Source organism: Aspergillus sydowii, assembly GCF_001890705.1.
Source record: "Aspergillus sydowii CBS 593.65 unplaced genomic scaffold ASPSYscaffold_1, whole genome shotgun sequence".
NCBI lineage: Eukaryota > Fungi > Ascomycota > Eurotiomycetes > Eurotiales > Aspergillaceae > Aspergillus > Aspergillus sydowii.
This window is the reverse complement of record NW_024467859.1, coordinates 4,900,804-4,918,407: the sequence shown is the minus strand read 5'-3', so window position 1 is coordinate 4,918,407 and position 17,604 is coordinate 4,900,804. Positions and strand designations below refer to the sequence as shown.

General features: G+C 50.0%; 8 protein-coding genes across 8 annotated transcripts; 4 read left to right on the top strand and 4 right to left on the bottom strand.

Annotated features, from left to right (window-relative positions):
- Positions 1-717: 717 nt before the first annotated feature.
- ASPSYDRAFT_54503 (copper acquisition factor BIM1-like domain-containing protein) lies at positions 718-1,687 on the top strand (the record flags this gene model as incomplete). The annotated part of the gene is made up of 3 exons (XM_040848862.1): positions 718-913; positions 964-1,035; positions 1,095-1,687. The coding sequence occupies 3 exons, from the start codon at positions 718-720 to the stop codon at positions 1,685-1,687; spliced, it is 861 nt and encodes a 286-aa protein (XP_040708970.1).
- A 112-nt stretch (positions 1,688-1,799) lies between these two features.
- Positions 1,800-2,555, bottom strand: ASPSYDRAFT_85137 (CIA30 family protein; the record flags this gene model as incomplete). Its single annotated transcript, XM_040851482.1, has 3 exons — positions 1,800-1,968; positions 2,017-2,466; positions 2,515-2,555. 3 exons carry the CDS (start codon positions 2,553-2,555, stop codon positions 1,800-1,802), a joined length of 660 nt encoding a protein of 219 aa, XP_040708969.1.
- Positions 2,556-3,580: 1,025 nt separating this feature from the next.
- ASPSYDRAFT_194139 (putative protein kinase) lies at positions 3,581-5,848 on the top strand (the record flags this gene model as incomplete). The annotated part of the gene is made up of 1 exon (XM_040843685.1): positions 3,581-5,848. The coding sequence occupies one exon, from the start codon at positions 3,581-3,583 to the stop codon at positions 5,846-5,848; it is 2,268 nt and encodes a 755-aa protein (XP_040708968.1).
- Positions 5,849-6,455: 607 nt separating this feature from the next.
- Positions 6,456-8,720, top strand: ASPSYDRAFT_39954 (uncharacterized protein). The gene is made up of 6 exons (XM_040845989.1): positions 6,456-6,708; positions 6,787-7,069; positions 7,124-7,512; positions 7,570-7,798; positions 7,848-7,994; positions 8,053-8,720. Exons 1-6 carry the CDS (start codon positions 6,553-6,555, stop codon positions 8,598-8,600), a joined length of 1,752 nt encoding a protein of 583 aa, XP_040708967.1. The 5' UTR covers positions 6,456-6,552; the 3' UTR covers positions 8,601-8,720.
- Positions 8,721-8,725: 5 nt separating this feature from the next.
- Positions 8,726-9,806, bottom strand: ASPSYDRAFT_128402 (GNAT family N-acetyltransferase). The gene is made up of 2 exons (XM_040840490.1): positions 9,085-9,806; positions 8,726-9,028 (listed from the first exon to the last, which is right to left on the bottom strand). The coding sequence occupies exon 1, from the start codon at positions 9,610-9,612 to the stop codon at positions 9,100-9,102; it is 513 nt and encodes a 170-aa protein (XP_040708966.1). The 5' UTR covers positions 9,613-9,806; the 3' UTR covers positions 8,726-9,028; positions 9,085-9,099.
- Positions 9,807-10,937: 1,131 nt separating this feature from the next.
- ASPSYDRAFT_85133 (uncharacterized protein) lies at positions 10,938-11,912 on the bottom strand (the record flags this gene model as incomplete). Its single annotated transcript, XM_040851481.1, has 2 exons — positions 10,938-11,514; positions 11,572-11,912. The coding sequence occupies 2 exons, from the start codon at positions 11,910-11,912 to the stop codon at positions 10,938-10,940; spliced, it is 918 nt and encodes a 305-aa protein (XP_040708965.1).
- Positions 11,913-12,723: 811 nt separating this feature from the next.
- ASPSYDRAFT_54500 (glycoside hydrolase family 47 protein) lies at positions 12,724-14,697 on the top strand (the record flags this gene model as incomplete). The annotated part of the gene is made up of 4 exons (XM_040848861.1): positions 12,724-13,015; positions 13,114-13,734; positions 13,796-14,490; positions 14,548-14,697. 4 exons carry the CDS (start codon positions 12,724-12,726, stop codon positions 14,695-14,697), a joined length of 1,758 nt encoding a protein of 585 aa, XP_040708964.1.
- A 267-nt stretch (positions 14,698-14,964) lies between these two features.
- On the bottom strand, positions 14,965-16,422 carry ASPSYDRAFT_54499 (uncharacterized protein; the record flags this gene model as incomplete). Its single annotated transcript, XM_040848860.1, has 2 exons — positions 14,965-16,302; positions 16,363-16,422. 2 exons carry the CDS (start codon positions 16,420-16,422, stop codon positions 14,965-14,967), a joined length of 1,398 nt encoding a protein of 465 aa, XP_040708963.1.
- Between the last annotated feature and the right edge of the window lie 1,182 nt (positions 16,423-17,604).

The window sequence follows — 17,604 nt, the reverse complement described above, 5'->3', positions numbered from 1 at the left end:
ATCGGAGAATCAACTGGGTGGGAGTGAAGTCTCGATGTATCTGGCAGCAGGCCGCTTTTATAGCTCTCTTCGGCCGGCAAAGGGTAGCTCGCTTACCCCCGTCGGGTCTCGACTCGAGCTCATGGAAGCATCGGATCATGTTTATTAGCTCAATTTCGATGTCTCAGCGCCACCAAGCCAGAGTACACAATTTTGTGGTAGCTGGCGAAGGGCCAGCAAAGGCCGTGTTGAGGTTTGATTGGTCAGTCCCGCCCCACTCTGCATCTTATCAGATTGATAATCCGAATATCGGCCTCTTCCCCCCACTGTCATCCATACATGTCCACCGGTTCTTGCTCTTAGTTTAATCTATGCCGCTTGGCACAGCTGCAAAATCCCTCCTCGCTTGCCTTCCGGATCTGCAATTGGACGGCTCCTCCTCGGTTCTACAGTGGCATGAGCACAATGCACCTGCGAGCCGAGAAATCTCTTTCTCGTCACACCCCCATGACTCGCTAGGCGCTCTCGTCCTTGGTCTGTGGAAAGATACCCACGGACCAGTATCCATCGGCCCTACCCGAAATGTTACATCAGATGCTGGCTCTTTGCAGAGCATTTGCCGAGGGCTGTTATACGACAGCCTTATAAACACCGGCACCCTCCGGAAGGTTTCCATCGCACTGCAGTCTCCCTCAGTTGTAACAACTTTCCCCTTCTCTTCCCCTTTACTCTACCATAATGAAAAGCTATCTTGTGCTGTTCACGGCTTTATCCGCTTTGGCGCGGGCAGCTCCCCATGGCGAGGAAGCCGCCACAGAGATGGGCCCGGTGGCATTTATGTGGCCGCCAGACCGCACTTGGGGGGCTGCATACGACAATAACGCACCCTGCGGCTCGAAGGAGGGTGTTGAAAATAGAACTGAATTTCCTCTCGGTGAGTAGTCATCGATCAGTCGAACAAGTAAATACTAACCAGATCTACAGTCAACGGCCAACTAGCCCTTGTGGTCCAAGACGAGTCCTGGGACGTGCAAATCGCCGTTTCCCACAGGAACAGTAAGCGCTCCACCCATTCATAAATTGGTATAACCGTGCTGTTGTATTAACACATCCAGACCCAACGAGCAACAATGACTTCGAGACTCTCGTCTCAGAGAAACGTATCAGCGACATCGACCCAGGCCACATGTGCTACCCCGTCACAAACCCAGGAGTAGACACTGAAGCCGGGATGAACGCTACCTTCCAGATCAGGTATACCTCAGACATGGAAGACCACAAGAACGAAACGTACTACGCCTGCGCAGACGTCACTTATGTCGCTGCGAGCAAGTTCACGTATCAGGTCCCTTGCTTCAATGTCACGGCGGATGAGTTCACCGCTACAGATGAGGACGATGATGACTCAACGTCGGGGAGTGGTTCTAACTCTGCGTCGTCGGACTCGAGTGCTGATAGTACCAGCAGTGGTGGCTCTGGTGGGTCGAAGCTCTCCGGAGGTGCTATTGCTGGTATTGTAGTTGGGTGTGTTGCAGCGGCGGTTATTGCTGCTGGTCTTCTGTTTGGGTACAGACGGTTGCTGCAGAAGTATCGAACACTACGTGGGAAGACGTCCGTTCGTAATGTGAACTGGCCTGCTGAGGAGGGTGGGAAGCCTGTGGCGGATAATTCGTCTAGGTCTTCTTATGGTTTGAGAAAGCTCAAGTAGATGCGTCTGAGCTATGAACCGGGTCTATCAATCCTATTTGGGAAACCGATCCTATTTGCAGTTCCAACATGTACCTGACAGTTGAACAAAAGAATACCTATCTTGAATGTTTCTATAAGATCGCACAGCAAGTAGAACCTTTATCTCTCCCATTTTCACTGTCAATAGAACCCTTACTTTCAATAGTTACGCTCTCATTCTTGTCCTCCTCCGCTTCAGCTTTCCAAGCTGCAATATACCTAACGGACAAATTGAATTCCCCTGACTGCGATCCAAAATGACTGTGACCATGAATTAGTTTAAAAATAATGTTTTGAATGATATCATACCTCCGCATCATAATCCCAAGCCGCTTAATAGACTTCAAATCCAACGGGTCTGCATCATCAACCTCCTTCCCGCGATACGTCGGCCTGAATTCCTTCCATCTGACTACAACTTTCCCACTCCCCACAAACCGAAGGTCAGCCTGCCAGCTCAGACTACTCCGTTCACGCCCATCGGGTCTATCCGGAAGTAACTCGTCTTTCAAAATCAGCGTATACAGTTTCTCATCCGATTCTGCAACGTCTAATTCCATCCCGTCGTACGCGGACAAATCCCATCTTCGAGACCCAGTCGTGCGCTGTGATGCAAATCCAGCCCCACCCAGGGTATCAATGTCCAGGTTTCCCATGAATTTGGCATGGTCGGTATCTGGTGAGATTTCAAGGGTTGATTGGGAGGAGCCGCCCCGGACGCGGTCATCGGAGGAAGTCCAGTCGTTAGGTGACCATTGTCTGGCTGGTTAGTCGATTTCAAAGCGATTTACCGGTTTATGAACGTACTGGGTGCCTCCGAAGAGATATTCCGCAGTTTTCCCGGCCATAGTGCTGAGGTCGAGGATGAAGAGCTTGAATGTTGATCGAGATCGGCTGTCTTATCATAGCAGTGACGTCATGCATACACTACTCTTTCTCCGGGCGATCGTCTGTATTTATCAGTCAAAACAAGATGACTGGATAATCATCACTTCTACTCGTTGACCTATAAATAATAGGCCCCGTCCCCTGCCAAGATGATCAAAGTGCGGATATCGGTTACTCAAGATGCCCCTCTGGAGTGCCTGCAGGCGACTCTTAAGATATGAATAACCGAATCCACTGTCTAAATATATATCTTACAGATTTTCCCGATCTGGGATCAAGCTCATTTCGTCTAACGAACCATTATGTCAGATATAGATAACATATTCAATCTTAACTATCATATTCATCTGACATCGATATTATAAAGTCGTCGGCGAGGATCTGTTGGTTCTGCCTCAGGCCGCAAGGCAGTGACTCACGGAATGGATCACGTGGCGGCAACGGGCATCTTGCGGTGTCAACTTCTTCTCAGCAGCATCTTCAGTTAACAAATCATCCCATCTTGGGAAGCAAGATAGATCGACAGTCAGAATCCTGTGCTCCAATATGATCGCGAGATGGTACATTGGGTGCATATCTGCAGCCTAGTGGACGCCCTGCCAGTGACCTGAGGAATCCATAGAATCCAATCGAAACGCGCCCGCCAGAGGACACTTTGTTGATTCTTTCAACAACAGTCAACCCAATTCGTGGCCCTTCAAAACACTCGCATTGCGCTGCCATTTTCACTTCCAATTTCAACCGCGTTTTCTATTGCAATTGCTATCTTACGATTTGTTTTCAACCCGTTGTGTATTCTGCAAGTCGCCAAGACCCCGATCGATTTGGAGGCTCTGTGAATATCCAGCCGATCTGAACTATACACTGTACACCGTTCGTTTAACACACCTTAAGAAACTAGATGGCTGGACCATATCAGTGCTGCATGGCCTCGACCTGGCCCTAGACCTGACACTTCACTTCACCACTACTATCGCCATTCAACATGTCCATGTTCAGACCTGCCGCAGAGATAGGCTCGTCTGATTCCGACTCAAACTCGGAAGCAAGTGACCATGAAGTGATCACCAAGGAAGAAGCTAAGGGTGAAATCAATTCCGTGCAAGATGGGAAACTGCCCAGCCCAGAAGATGGAGGGACAGATGACAGTAGCACCCAAGAACTGCTTGCCGCTGATACCGATAGCCATTCCAATCTCATGACTTCTGCCTTGCTGGAATTCTACTGCCTTACCCGGGCTGCAGATCTATTGAACAAACAGCATGGCTCTCGTAATCGGTATACGCGGGACTCCCCGGAAGTGCAGTTCCTCGGGAAGAAGCTGTACTCCCACAAATCCAAGTTTCTTTCAGCCCATGGTGTCCTGGCGGATGGAATTGAGGAGGATAAGTGGGGATCAACGCGGCAGTACTATCGTGACAACCTTGATGCTCTTGGCCTAAACGCGCTTGAAGGGCTCGATATCGGGGATACGAACAGGAAACCCGCGATTGGAGGAACCGGCGACCTTGTTCTGGCCTCCAAGACCACGAGAAGTGAGGGGCAGTCCATTTACAAATCTACACCCAATTTGCGTTTGGAGGGCCATGAGGTTGGTCCGTTGGATTTCCGAGGTCATCATGGTGCGGAAAAAGGCATTCCAGCGTTGGAGGACTTTCAGCTTGATCCGAGGAGGATACCGCGCCCCCTACTGCCAATTACTGGCAGCTCACCGACGAGCTTTCCGCTGTTTGATGTCAAGTCTACACCGTCCAACACCACGATGTCCAGATACGCCATGGAATTTGCGGAAATCGAGGTCGTCGGCCGGGGCTCTTTTGGAGAAGTGTATCATGTCAAGAACCACATCGATGGACAAGACTATGCTGTTAAGAAAATCCCGCTCAGCCAAAGGCGCCTCGAGCAGCTGCAGTGTGGAAATGAGAACCAGCTGGAAAACATCATGAAGGAAATCCGAACGTTGGCCCGGCTGGAGCATGCAAATGTTGTGCGATATTATGGAGCCTGGCTGGAGCAAACCAACTTCCCGCGCATTCCGTTTGCCAATCAGGAAGCCCCAGGCGAGCTTGACTACGAAGAGACCCAAAACAGCGAAGCCCATGAGCCATCAGGCGCTGACAGTTTCGGCATTGTTTTTGAACATTCTCAAGAGGAGCAGCCGTCGTCTACTGGGGATGGTTCGACTGATCGCAGAAGTGCAACAGATTCAACAGTGCATTCGTTGGAGAAGATTTTGTCGCGCAGCTCGGAGGACGATGTCGAGTCTATTCCACGAGAGTTCAACGAGCAGACTTATAGCCAACTGTCTACGTTTGGCGCCAGTGACGGCGACATTTTCACAGATGGTCTCAGTAACGATAGATCACAGCTGCAACTACAGCGGAGACATCGAAACGGTGAAGCACTTCCTGCTGTGGTTCTGCACATTCAGATGTCATTACACCCAATTCCTCTCAGCTCCTACTTGAGCCAACAACACACAAACGATACTCACACTTTACTCCGCCGACACTGCTATCACCTTGTCCCATCTCTAAAACTCATCCTAAGCATCATATCGGGCGTTGATTATCTTCACTCTAAAGGCATTATCCATCGAGACCTCAAACCAGCAAATATTTTCTTATCCTGCGCCGAAGACCGAAACTTTAAAGAGTGCCAAATGTGTAAAGCACGGCTGGGCGCATGCTCCAAATTCTGCCATCCCCGTATCGGTGACTTTGGACTCGTCGCGGATATCTCGCACATGAACGACTCATCCCCAGGAACCCCTGTCGGCTCTACCCTTCCCAAGCTCAATCGCGTGGTCGGGACAGAGTTCTACTGCCCACCATTCTTCCGGGCCAATGGGTTTCCTGAGCCGGAAACTGCAGGTCCGGCCAGCCAGGAGTACTTTGACTACTCAATCGACGAATCACTGGACGTCTACGCCCTCGGGGTTATACTATTCGAACTCGTCTACCGCATCGGCACAAAGATGGAGCGCCAGCTGGTCTTGACTGGACTGACGAGGGGCTCGCAACGGCCCACTCCTGCGGGTTTAGTTCGAGAACGACCCGTGTTTCCGGAGGACTTTGAGCGCAAAATCGACCGAGGCTCGACCGTCCTACCGACTGGAGAAAGCGTTGCTGAGTCACTGAAGACATGCATCAGGGGCATGCTGGACTTGCAACCTCATCGGCGTTGGCGGTGCTCGGATGTGCAGAGACACTTGCAGGGATTGCTTAACATTGCAGAGCAGTCATTTCTCTAGATGGCAGCTAAATAGGCGAAATCTCCTCTTAATGAAGTACATGATTGATCTAGCTCGCGCAGTTCATGGATAGCAGCACCAGTAGTTGTAATCAGATAAGTCAAACGCGAGATGGGCTAAACCGCTGCCTTGGGTTCTCATTGATCTTGCGCTGTATATTAGACAGCACCCTGACTCTGCCATTCGCACCGTACATCGTTTCCCAAAAGGGCGACCTCGGTAGGTTGGAACTGAATGTACATGGGATGTATCAGAAAACGCGGGGAAAGTCGTCCAGGCGTCCGGATGTCCCGGTGGCCGATGCACAACCCCTGTGGATAAATCTGCGGCGCAGGTTTCGTCCATGAGTACTTAGCCTCATATATGTTATAGAATACAACCGCTAAGCCGTAGACGAGCTCAGAGAGCCGAGATAGTCTGCTATGCTCAGCTCAATGAGCCGAGATAATGTGATCATGCGCTATGTGCAGCTTCCCCAGGGAATGCTACGTAAAGCCTCCTAGAGGCCCTAAAATGCGGGGTGCGTTCGAGTACGTAGTAGTGCCAAGGGAAGCATTTAATATAAAGACGCCCTCTCTCTCTCTACACCCATGAAGTAATGGACGGACAAATTTCCGGAAACTTGCATGACGCTCCCTGCAGTTGTTTTTCCTTGTGGGAGTTTCCTGTGAATTTACTAAATTTGTCCTATGCAGGCCGGCAACATGAAAACAGAGCAGAACATGCGCATTAGTTATGAGAAGCCAGCAGATGAAGGCGCTACCCACGTTTCAGACATCTCTAACACAGGCAACGGCCTGGAACATGGTACTGGCGTTGTCGGAAATGGCGTCGACGATGCGCCTGGTGTGCATGAGCACGTGAGTAGTACTTCTGTCTATACACTTCAAATATAGAAAGCGTAATAGTGAGTGCTGAAACACCCGTTAATCACTCAGATGAACTGGAGGCTCTTCTTATCGCTTGTAACGATGTCCTTTCTCTGGGTGGGCTCGCAGATCCCGCTGTACCTCTTTGGCAGCGTCATACCGCTCATCTACTCAGACATTGGAGGCTACGATCGCTATATCTGGCTGGTTATAGGCTATCTGATCCCCAACGCCGCCCTTTGCCCCTTCGTTGGAGCGTTGTCAGACATGTTCGGCCGGCGCTCTGTTGCCATGTGTGGACAGGTTCTCTTGATTCTCGGCCCTGTCGTCACAGCCACCGCAAAGGAAATGAACATTGCCATCGGTATGTACTGCAGACCATATTTGATTTATACGGCCTTAACTGACATTGTCGTAGCCGGCGAAGTGTTCTCCGGCCTCGGCGCCGGTTTAAACGAACTGATTGCACTCGCGGGCACAGCAGAGATGGTGCCGTACCAAAAGCGCGGAACTTATATTGGTGCCATTGTCTTCACAATCCTGCCCTTTTGCCCCTCCGTGCTGTGGGCGCAGATGATCGCAGAGGCCTCGCACTGGCGCTACGTTGGTATTGTCGTGGGTCTGTGGAATTTCATCGGTCTCGTGCTGGTCGTTTTCTTCTATAAGGGGCCCGCTGGTCGTACTTCGACCCGCAGCAAGATGGACATCGTCAGGGAGGTTGACTACATTGGTGGCTTTATGAGCACTATCGGAGTCCTATGTTTCATGATGGGCATGCAGTGGGGTGCCCAGCAGGTAAGCTGGCCAGCCTTCGTCGTAACATGTACTACAAGACGTTGATGCTCTGATCAGTATCCCTGGGATAGTGCGCACGTGCTTGCACCGTTCATCCTTGGGATCGTCGTTATTATCGCTTTTTTGGTATGGGAGGTGAAGTTTGCCCCGTATCCTATGGTCCCTGCGAAGCTCTTCTCCAAAGATAAGCGAACAATGACAGCCATCCTGCTTGTTACCTTCTGGAGCGGCGGCAACTACTTCGTGCTTCTACTCCTGTGGCCAACTCAGTGCTATAATGTCTATGGTATGGTGGCCGCTCTTATTACAAAAAACGAAGACTGACAAAGTGCAAGGCGGCGACCCTATAGGCATTGGCATTCGAGCCTTGCCCATTGGCTTTGGGATTATTTTTGGAGCCGCCATAACCCTAATACTCATCCCAGTCGTAAAGGGCCGCACCACGCCGTTGATGATATTTTCCTGTGCCCTTATGACAGCAGGTAAGCGATACCAAATCCTAAACTACTGCAAAGTCGTCTTCATGGATCTATGTGTCAGGAACCGGTGCCATCTCAGTCGGCACGCCGCATAACCTCTCCACCCTCTGGGGCCTGACAACCATCGCGTCCATCGCAGTCGGCTGCGTAATCATCCCCTGCTCCATAATCGCGCAACTGGTATGCCCCATTGACCTCATCGGCACCATCACAGCCATCACCCTCAGCATCCGTTTTATAGGCGGTGCTGTTGCCTTCACGGCCTACGACAACGTGCTCTACCGCAAGTTAAACGGGTATATTCTCACCATCGTTGCGCCGGCCATCGTCAAGAACGGCATCGTGGCTCCAACTAGGGAAGATGTTATTGGACTGCTTGCAACACTAGCTGCTCAGGCCAAGTTCCCTGAATTGAAAGAGACGATCGCTGCTAATCCTGCTGTGCAGCGTAAAGACATTGCTTATGATGTTGTGATTGGTGCTATGCAGCAGGCTTATGCCTTGGCATTTAGGTACCCGTACTGGATTAGTATTGCGTTTGGGGTGATCTCTTTGGTGTCCTCTTTCTTTTTGAAAGATGTCAGGACGGTTCTACAGGGCGAAAACTAGCTCTGCAGTCTACAAAAAACCTGAGTTAGTAGCTAGTTACCCTACTTGCCATATCTCAATTTATCTCGTAGAGATAGGTCGCGCTATCAGGTTACCTGGCAATTATCAGTTACATCAGGATCACAATGGTCAATCTTAGCCATCTTATAGACTCGGTTGCTATCTGAAAAGCTGTGTCATGGCAAAGGATACTGAGCAGGACCTGCTGTTCAAGCCTTGTGCATAATGGCAAAGGGGACGCAGCCCTCTCAGTTATTAAGTCGTTTCGAAGATCAGGCCGCCACAATCCTTATTTCGCCCGTTGAACCAGATACGTTCGGGCTGATCAAGATACACATGTACTCATGAGAGGAGAATAAGAAAATACGAGAATGTGCCGGGTATGATTCGCCAATACTTCTATAATGGAAAAAGGCAACAGATTGTGACTATAACAGAATATTAGACTAGTCCACGGGATAGAAGCGAGAGGATAGTAGAATACCTTAATAAGCCGCTCTTAGAGCACCAGTTCCCAGTTCTCTCCAGTCAACTTGAAGCCTAGAAGCTCATGATCTTCAGCTTTAACAAGCTTATAACCCTCCTTTGCGTAAAGGTATCTTGCCGAGTCAAGGACGCTATTCGTCCACAGGCGTATCCGAGAATAACCCACATCTCGGGCGAATTTTGTGCACTGCTGGATCAATGCACGACCGAGTCCAAGGCCTCGTGCGCTTGGCTCGACGAGGAGAAGACGTAGTTTTGCTGCATTGTCCTCTGCCTCCCTGTCCTTCACTAGCATAACGCAGCCGAGAAACTCCCCATTACGTTCGGCGATCCAGCAACGTTCTGTCTCGGGGTCGTAGTTGTCAATGAAGTCGGCGGTCACCCTGGCCACGAGCGCCTCGAAACGTTGATTCCATCCGAACTCGTTATGATATAGAACCCCGTGTCGATAAACTATCCATCCCATATCCCCGGAACGGTGGTTCCGCAGGATGTATGAAGGATTTGCGGCTGCTACACTTCCCATTACAGTGGTCCGTAACTATATATACGGTTTTTAGAGGTAAGAGCGATAAGAAAGACGACAAAGGAAAACGGAGGGAGTGAGATATGTATAAAAAACAAATTCAGCAAGGGTGTAGAAAGAGGAATGATAATACCAGACACAAGTCAGTTCTATATTCTTGATTTCGACCATTGTGAAGGCATCTGTCATTCGAAAGGCGTCGGCTATAGTGGAGAAAAAAAGTCCACCGAAGAATTGAATTTTATTTTTACCAATTATTGATTGGTCATTCAAAGGCTTGGCACCCAAAAACATCCGAAATAACTAGTTCGAGCTGGCCGAGCCTGTAACTCAGCAACTTCCTGAAGGCTTCTATAGTGGCAATAGACGGAGATATAATCTTTGCTACTTATCGGATAATTGAAGGTCAATAGCGAAGATCATAGGTTCGCCGATGTCGCCATTGAATCAGCCAATTATCCGACTAACTCAACATATTAATGCTACTGCTGATGCTGTGATTTGGAAGATTAGTCGAGCGTCCATTGTCGACTTTTCTCCAAACTGCACTGTGATCTAAACCATACTCTGAATACTCGAAACGAACCTCTACTCTTAAGATCTCTGACTCCGAGCACAAACAACCCCACCCCAGCGGCAGGAACCACGGTTTGGATGTGAACAGTGCCAATCAACGCTAGAAGGGTCTCTTCGATGGGCTTGACTTTCTGTCCATCTCACGCGTGTGTTGTTCGGTTACCGCCACGGGGCCCCCCTGACCTCCTCGCATGAACAAAAAGCGAGCCGAGAACTTGTCCGAGTCTGGAATTTCGGTTGGCCTGCAACTTTCCATCAAAGTACATTTGAAAAATCTCGTCTCTGAGTGTTTGTATTCTTCTCTACCCTGTTCGATCGCAGGAAGCGAAAGGATCCAACAGTTCCACCCGCAGCCTGTATTCTCATTGGTTTGCCTTGTGGTCAGACCCCGATGCGACCACTTAGGATCAACCAGGATGCGCTGTTGGTTTGACGTCTTCAGACAGGAGGCTGGCTAACGGCAGCGACAACCCTCGCCAATTCTACGAATTCTACACGAAACTAGCCAGAGGGTACGGTAATGTCACTCTGGCCTCGCAAGCCGCAATGCGGACCCGTAGCAGTAAGTTGGGTGGACTATATATTATATTATATTAACCATACATTATGTACATAGTGACAGCAAACTCCAAGTTTCCAGCATATATATGAAAAGGGGGAAGAGGAAGGAAAAGAAAAGAAAGAAAACACATGCTACTGGCCAGAGCTAAATATGTTTTCTCTCTCTATTCTTTTTTAATAAATATAGATCACCCTCCTAATTCCGCAGGGGAGGCAGGAGTGGGCTTCGTTGACCCAGGGAGCTCTGAAGACCAGACAGACTGCTGCCAGGTTGCCTGCGGCATCGGAGGCTGCTGTTGCGGATAGTGCACAGGCGTATTGGGGGTGACTTCCTTCCTTCGACGGAGAAAGATATATAGCGCAGCCAACAGTGCCAGTGCACCTACACCACCCACTCCAGCCCCAACGCCAATTCCCACTTTAGCGCCCGTGGTGAGACCATCACTACTCGAACTTGAGGTTGCAGAAGTTGCAGAGGTGGCAGCGGTGGCAGAGGTGGAAGAGGTGGAAGCAGTCTCGGATGTAGTATCGGTGGCAACAGAGGTTGATGTCGAAGAGGGCGTTGGGGTAGCGACCTTTATGTTCCAGCCGACTACGCCGATCGCACCGACGGTTGAGCTTCGGGATAATGTGGTTGTGGCTGTTTCCCATGCGGTTGAGTCGTCAGAAGGGGTTGATGCGTAAGTGAGAGTCGCGCCGGAAGATACAGTGGACAGGCAACGGCCCTCGACTTCACCAGGTGTCCCATCCACTAGATCGTATCCCCTACAAAGATTAGTGTCAGGCAATGATGAGTGCTTGAGTGCTTCAGAGGCAACCTACGAAGGGCAGCACATTGCGAGCGTGCTTGTGCCATCTTTGGCAGAAGTGACCACCGTGGAAAAGGCCTCAGGGCATGTCATAGGGCCGATGCTGACTGCCGTGTGATATTCACCACCACCACCCAAACGTCCTTGCTCCCACCACGTTGTTACTGCTGGCGGAGCACATATCACATCTGTGTCGATCTCAAGCCCATAGCCAGGGTCATAGGCCATCAGACTCGGTCCATTCAGACGGAAGTAACTTTCACATCCCGAAGAAGAAGCCCAGGCTGTAGTAAGAGGAATGAATGATGTGACTGTACCGTCTTCCGTCTCCGGGGGATAAAGAGTGGCTGACATTGGATTTGGCAGGCTCGGAAGCTTGTTGGAGCCTGCAATGAGCCAGTCGTTCTAAGTGAAATGATCTTGTTTCTGGGGATGATTGCGAGGCAGGTATTCGGATAGCAAGGGAGGCTCAAGATTCCATGGCTCAGAGGTGATGGGAGGGCAAAAGAATGAAAAAGGCTAAGACGGGAGACCCGGCCGCGCAATGAAAGACATGGTATAATTAAGGGGATGGTTAGGTGCAAAGCTAGCCGAGTGACCAGTGAGCGCCGCCTCATGCAGTTATCACAGCCCGGCGCTTACAAGGACCCAGCTTAAGGCTAACGGACCAATGGTCGAAGAACAAGCCAGCGAGGTTCATACCCCTGATAGGTGCTTCCGAATTGGATTGGAGGGAACAAGAGCACCCATATTAGAAAGAAGATTAGAAAGAAGAATGCAGGGGATGGCAAAACAAAGCGCATCGAGCCCCAACAGGTCTATTTTGTGATATTTTGGAACGAACCTCCGAAGATTTGGGGGCCGGGGATTCGAGCAAGCGAGCACGACCCATGGAGTGACCCACAAACCTTCCGACTCGGAAATAGTTTGGTACCTCGCCGATCTGACACATTCTCGTGGTTCATCCATGTATGAAAACACTGGCCAGACCAGATGGAGACCACGGGCCCAACCGCTCCCGCCCGGCGGCTTGGCGGGTCCCCACCACCGTACCGTATTTGACTGAGGACCACTATTTGACTGCCAGGAGCCCCGTGAATCCCCCATGAATCTCCAGCCGGCGCTCCACCACCAGTCGCACAAGCTCTCAGGCAAGAGCACGACCATGTCGTCGAGAGCCGCCTCGGAAACCCAGAAGCGCCCGCGGGAAGANGGCGCCAAAGATTCCCGATCACGGTTGTCGCTTGGCCTGAAAACAGCCCTGAAATCCCTCGTCACTGGCTTCCTCGCCTTGGCGGCCACTTGGTGGCTTCGGTTTTTGAGTTTTGAGACAACCTTGGAAACTGCTTTGGATTTTTTCAGGCCTATCGAGAAAGATAGCTATTGGGATGCACACCGGGAAGAGGTAAAAGATGCCTTTGTGACCAGCTGGGATGCTTATGCCCAATATGCCTGGGGTAAGTTTGTCTCAGGCCTGATAATCCTCCACTGAGGCCAAAGAACACTTTGATAGGTTGGTAGGTACATGCAAACTGACGCTTCGACTCCTATTCAGGGCAGGATCGATTTCATCCAATCTCCAAGACTGGCTCGCAAATGAGCCCCAACGGCCTCGGATGGATTATTGTTGACAGCTTGGATACCCTGATGATTATGAACCAGACCACTCGTCTTTCAGATGCGCGGAAATGGCTTCATCGTGGGTTGACGTATGATCAAGACCAGGATGTAAACACATTTGAGATGACCATCCGCATGCTTGGGGGCCTCTTATCTGCCCATTATCTATCTACTATACTTCCTCATGTTTCATCCCGGCGAGACTACGTTTACCTGACTAAAGCGGTTGATTTGGCTGACCGGCTGCTTGGTGCGTATGAGTCCAAGTCAGGCATACCATACGCAAGCGTGAACATTGGGACCAGGCAAGGACTTCCATCTCATGCAGACGGTGGAGCTTCATCGACAGCCGAGGCCACTACCGTTCAATTAGAGATGAAGTATCTAGCACATCTCACTGGGAATAAGAACTACTGGCAGAAGGCCGAGCAGGTCATGAAGGTTATAGATGATCATCAAATGCAGGACGGCCTCGTACCGATTTTTGTCCACCCGGATACTGGACAGTTTAGGTACTCCGAGATCCGTCTTGGGAGTCGCGGAGATTCATATTATGGTATGTATACATTATGGGCCAAATATTAACTATCAGAAACACAAAGCTCACTGGCGCTTAGAATACTTAATCAAACAATACCTGCAGACCTCTGGGCAGGAGCCAATATACCGCGAGATGTGGGAAGAAGCCTTGGCTGGTATCCAGAAACATCTTGTTACTTCTACTAAATACTCCAAGCTCCAGTTCATTGCCGAGCTCCCACAGGGCATTGGCGGGCCATTGTCCCCCAAGATGGACCATCTTGTCTGCTTCTTACCAGGCTCAATTGCACTTGGCGCTACGGAAGGACTAACTGAAAAGGAAGCCCGCCAGATGCCTGGATGGAATTCCCAGAAGGAACAGCAAATGCAGCTGGCACGGGAGCTTACAAAAACCTGTTGGGCGATGTACGCAGTCACTGATACAGGTCTGTCTCCGGAAATCGCCTGGTTCGAGGCCGACAAAGCCGACCTGCAACCGTCCCCCGGATCATCATCACCCCGGCCTTCAAGCAGCAATGACGAGGATTCTTGGAAACGCGATTTTATCATCAAGCCTCTGGATGCGCACAGCCTACAGAGACCCGAAACAGTTGAAAGTCTTTTTCTGATGTATCGAGTAACAAACGACCCCATATACCGGAAATGGGGTTGGAAGATCTTCAAGGCCTTCCAGAAGCACACGATAGTCAATGACAGCCAAGGATATACCTCCTTGCAGGACGTTACAAAGGTGCCACCACCGCAACGAGATAATATGGAAAGCTTTTGGCTGGTAAGATATATAATAATACATCCACACTCTGGGATGAGTAATACTAATCCTTGACAGGCCGAAACTTTGAAGTATTTATACCTGCTTTTCTCTCCAAGGGATTTCCTCCCCCTAAGTGAAGTGGTGTTCAACACGGAGGCCCATGTACTACCTCGATTGAACCGGACGAAGTTCCAGACAGGGTGGAGTCGTACGAAGCGTTCTTGAAGCCTGGACTGGAACACGTCCAATTCTTATCTGTCTGTCTGACTGGCAGCTGGCTTGGTTGTAAAAGACAGGAACTACTGAAGTTATGATTGCCTATCAATATATACCGCAACAGCGCCAGGCCGTTGGATTGCACGTACATAAGCCCTTTGGGCCCGAGACCTGCTTTAGGGCTCTTTTTCTCGTTAGATCAGATATATATACACTTGAGCACTAAAAATGCGACTTCAGAAAATGTCTAGTGAATTCGAAATTCCCACCAACTGATCAGCCCTCTGCAAACTCCGGAACATTCACATCTGGGTTCTCGAAAATAGCGTCCCAATGTTCCTTCACCTTATCACAAAGTCCACTTTTGGACTTCCAGGATTCAAAGACTGGCTGTATATCACACACCACAGATACTGTTTCCTCCCAGAACGCCTTCTCAGCATCATAGCCTAGACGTTTCATCGCCTCGGGTGGATGGGTCCAGAGTCTAGTAGGTTTCCCATCAAAACCTGTTAACTTTGAGCCTAGTAGGTCTTTGCCCGGATTGAATTCCGGATCTCCAGCGTGAATAAAAAAAGCACGGGGTGGGCTAGAGACTGAGGGATCTTTGATTCTCCATTTCCCTTGACTTGTCAAGTTATAATCCTCGATTGGATCAGCTTGGATATATCCAGCATTAACTGCAGTCTCTGAATTCCACGGAGTAACGTTTCCTAAATCCACCACTTTTTCACTGACAGAGTAAAAAGTCTTGTTCAGGGCGGATGCAGCGTGAAGAAAAGTATCTTTATCACCCGCGCCTGGGGCGCCCTGGTCAAGAAGAGTGTAATAATAGTCCGGTCCATAATAATTATAATAAGCAGCGAGCATTAGTGTCGAGAAGTGAGTTTCTTTTGAAATTAGAAGTATTCCTGCCTCTGTAGCTTGCCGACTGGTAGACGGGGGTTCAGATTGTCGCGAAATATCAAAATAGACCGGTGCCGCTGAGTTAGCCCAGAAATCCGGCCAGGTCACAAGGCCGGTAGATTCAAAGGGCTCAGAGTTAAGGATCATAGCTGGATCATGAAGAGGGACACAGTCCGCATCCAACCAGATGAATTTCTCGAATGACGAGAATAGCAGGGCGAATGACTTGAGCTGAAAGCCCTCGATCTTCTCCATACTCTGCGGGCTGTCCTGGCCCCCAAGGATATCCGAGAGTACCAAGCATTTTGCGCCCAGCGGAGGTAAGATGGTCTCGCAAATCAAGGGCTCATACTCTGTTCGATCTTTCATAAAAAGCTCCACCGGGAGAGTCGATCCAGTTCGCCGTAGTAATAAGAGGGATATCAGAAAAGTAGGTAAATACGTCCCCCCGGCAGAGGACACTATACCCGTTGTTCCAGGTATATAGGCATCATCAATCTTTAGGGTGTGGATTGCATGTACAAAGCCGTCATGCGCTGCTTGCATGGGCAGTTGAATCTCATCAATATTAGAGATATAGTTGGACCGAGGGGACTCATTTAAGGGATCAAATCGTTGGGTGCCTGCGCTACCACGCAGAGTTGGTTGAGAGCAGTTGGGCTTGTATTCGTTGAGCAGGGGATAAAGCTGCTGCCACAGCGAGGAAGGCTGGTTTTGACGCGAAGAGCTGAAAGGTTGGCGCTCCCGATGCAAGTAGAAATAAAATACGTTGAGTAGAAAGACAGCAGCGAAGAGATACGCAATGGTGGTTCTGCGAGGAACCAACATTTCGCCCGATCTCCTGCGATGCAAGAAGGCAACAAGAAACGATGGAAGTCCTGAGACGATTCGAAGCGGCGGGAGGCTAGCAATCTTTAATAATACTGTACAGCAAAACCCGCGAAAACGAAACGCGCCGCAACAAGGATGGCCACGCTGTCAACATTAAGCGCCGTCACTGGAGCTGCAAATTAGACCGTCCGGGTCAGGCACAGAATCAAGAGTGGTGAAATATTACCAGGTACAGCGGCATAATATCCCGCAATTTGAATACCAGTTACGCTGTCAGGACCGTCGAGCAGTCCAGCCTCGTGACGAGGGAAGAGTGGGTGGTGGAACCTCGATTTGGTTAAGCTGACTCCTGATGCCTTGATTCCTGATGCCTGATGACTTAGTGCCTTTTTTCCCTGCTTAATCTGGCGTCGTCTTGTATTGAAGGCCAGAGTCAGGGGTTGAAGTCGGCTCTGTTCGTGGAAGGATGCGCTTGCAGTTTGTTGCACGTTCCCCAAGGTGAAAAAGACTTTCGGGATTCAACCCCTCTGCGCTTCTCTTTGCGCCGCTCCGGGAGTCCATCTCCATTGGCCTGGGTGATCCAAGTGGCGTGTGATAGCGCGTGTGACAGCGCGTCGCTTGACCAGTGACAGGGCGACTTTGCTTTGGTGGGCTCAAGCTATGCTAAAGGCTAGATTAGGTACAAGAGACATTATCAGCTAAGCTAACAAGCAACCGCTTTTCTTGGCTCTCGCGCTATTTCCCTTCGGTAATTTCGGAGACCAATATCGACGCGGCACAAAGAGCTTGCCAGCAGATATACCCTATCCGTAACGGGGCATGCCTTGTGGAATGCTTTAACAGCCCTGAAACCTTAGCTTGGTGCTTTTAGCTGCGCATTAAACTTACATGTACGTGCTCGACTCCTCTAGATCTCCTTCGACGGTTCTTATCCCATTGTTTAATTTATCGATAAGCAGCAAAGGAGATAGACCTAGGCGTCAGTGAGTCCGGCATCGGGAAAGGCGGAGTGTCATTGATAACAATTCACCATCGTCTGCTACGCCCAAACCCAAAACCTTGCTTAGTGAAGACTCGCTCAGGATCTTCGTCTCGACTGCCAGAGTTCATTGCAACAAAGATCGGGTCGCCAGCTGTGAATTGATGACCGTTAGTTTTGATGTCCCTTTCGCACTCTCG

Bases quoted from the DNA above. Each gene is read 5' to 3' on its own strand.
- ASPSYDRAFT_39954 (XM_040845989.1), top strand. From the start codon at position 6,553: ATGAAAACAGAGCAGAACATGCGCATTAGTTATGAGAAGCCAGCAGAT. The intron at 7,799-7,847 runs GTATGGTGGCCG...ACAAAGTGCAAG, and splicing joins TCAGTGCTATAATGTCTATG to GCGGCGACCCTATAGGCATT. The intron at 7,995-8,052 runs GTAAGCGATACC...TCTATGTGTCAG, and splicing joins CTGTGCCCTTATGACAGCAG to GAACCGGTGCCATCTCAGTC.
- ASPSYDRAFT_128402 (XM_040840490.1), bottom strand. From the start codon at position 9,612: ATGGGAAGTGTAGCAGCCGCAAATCCTTCATACATCCTGCGGAACCAC.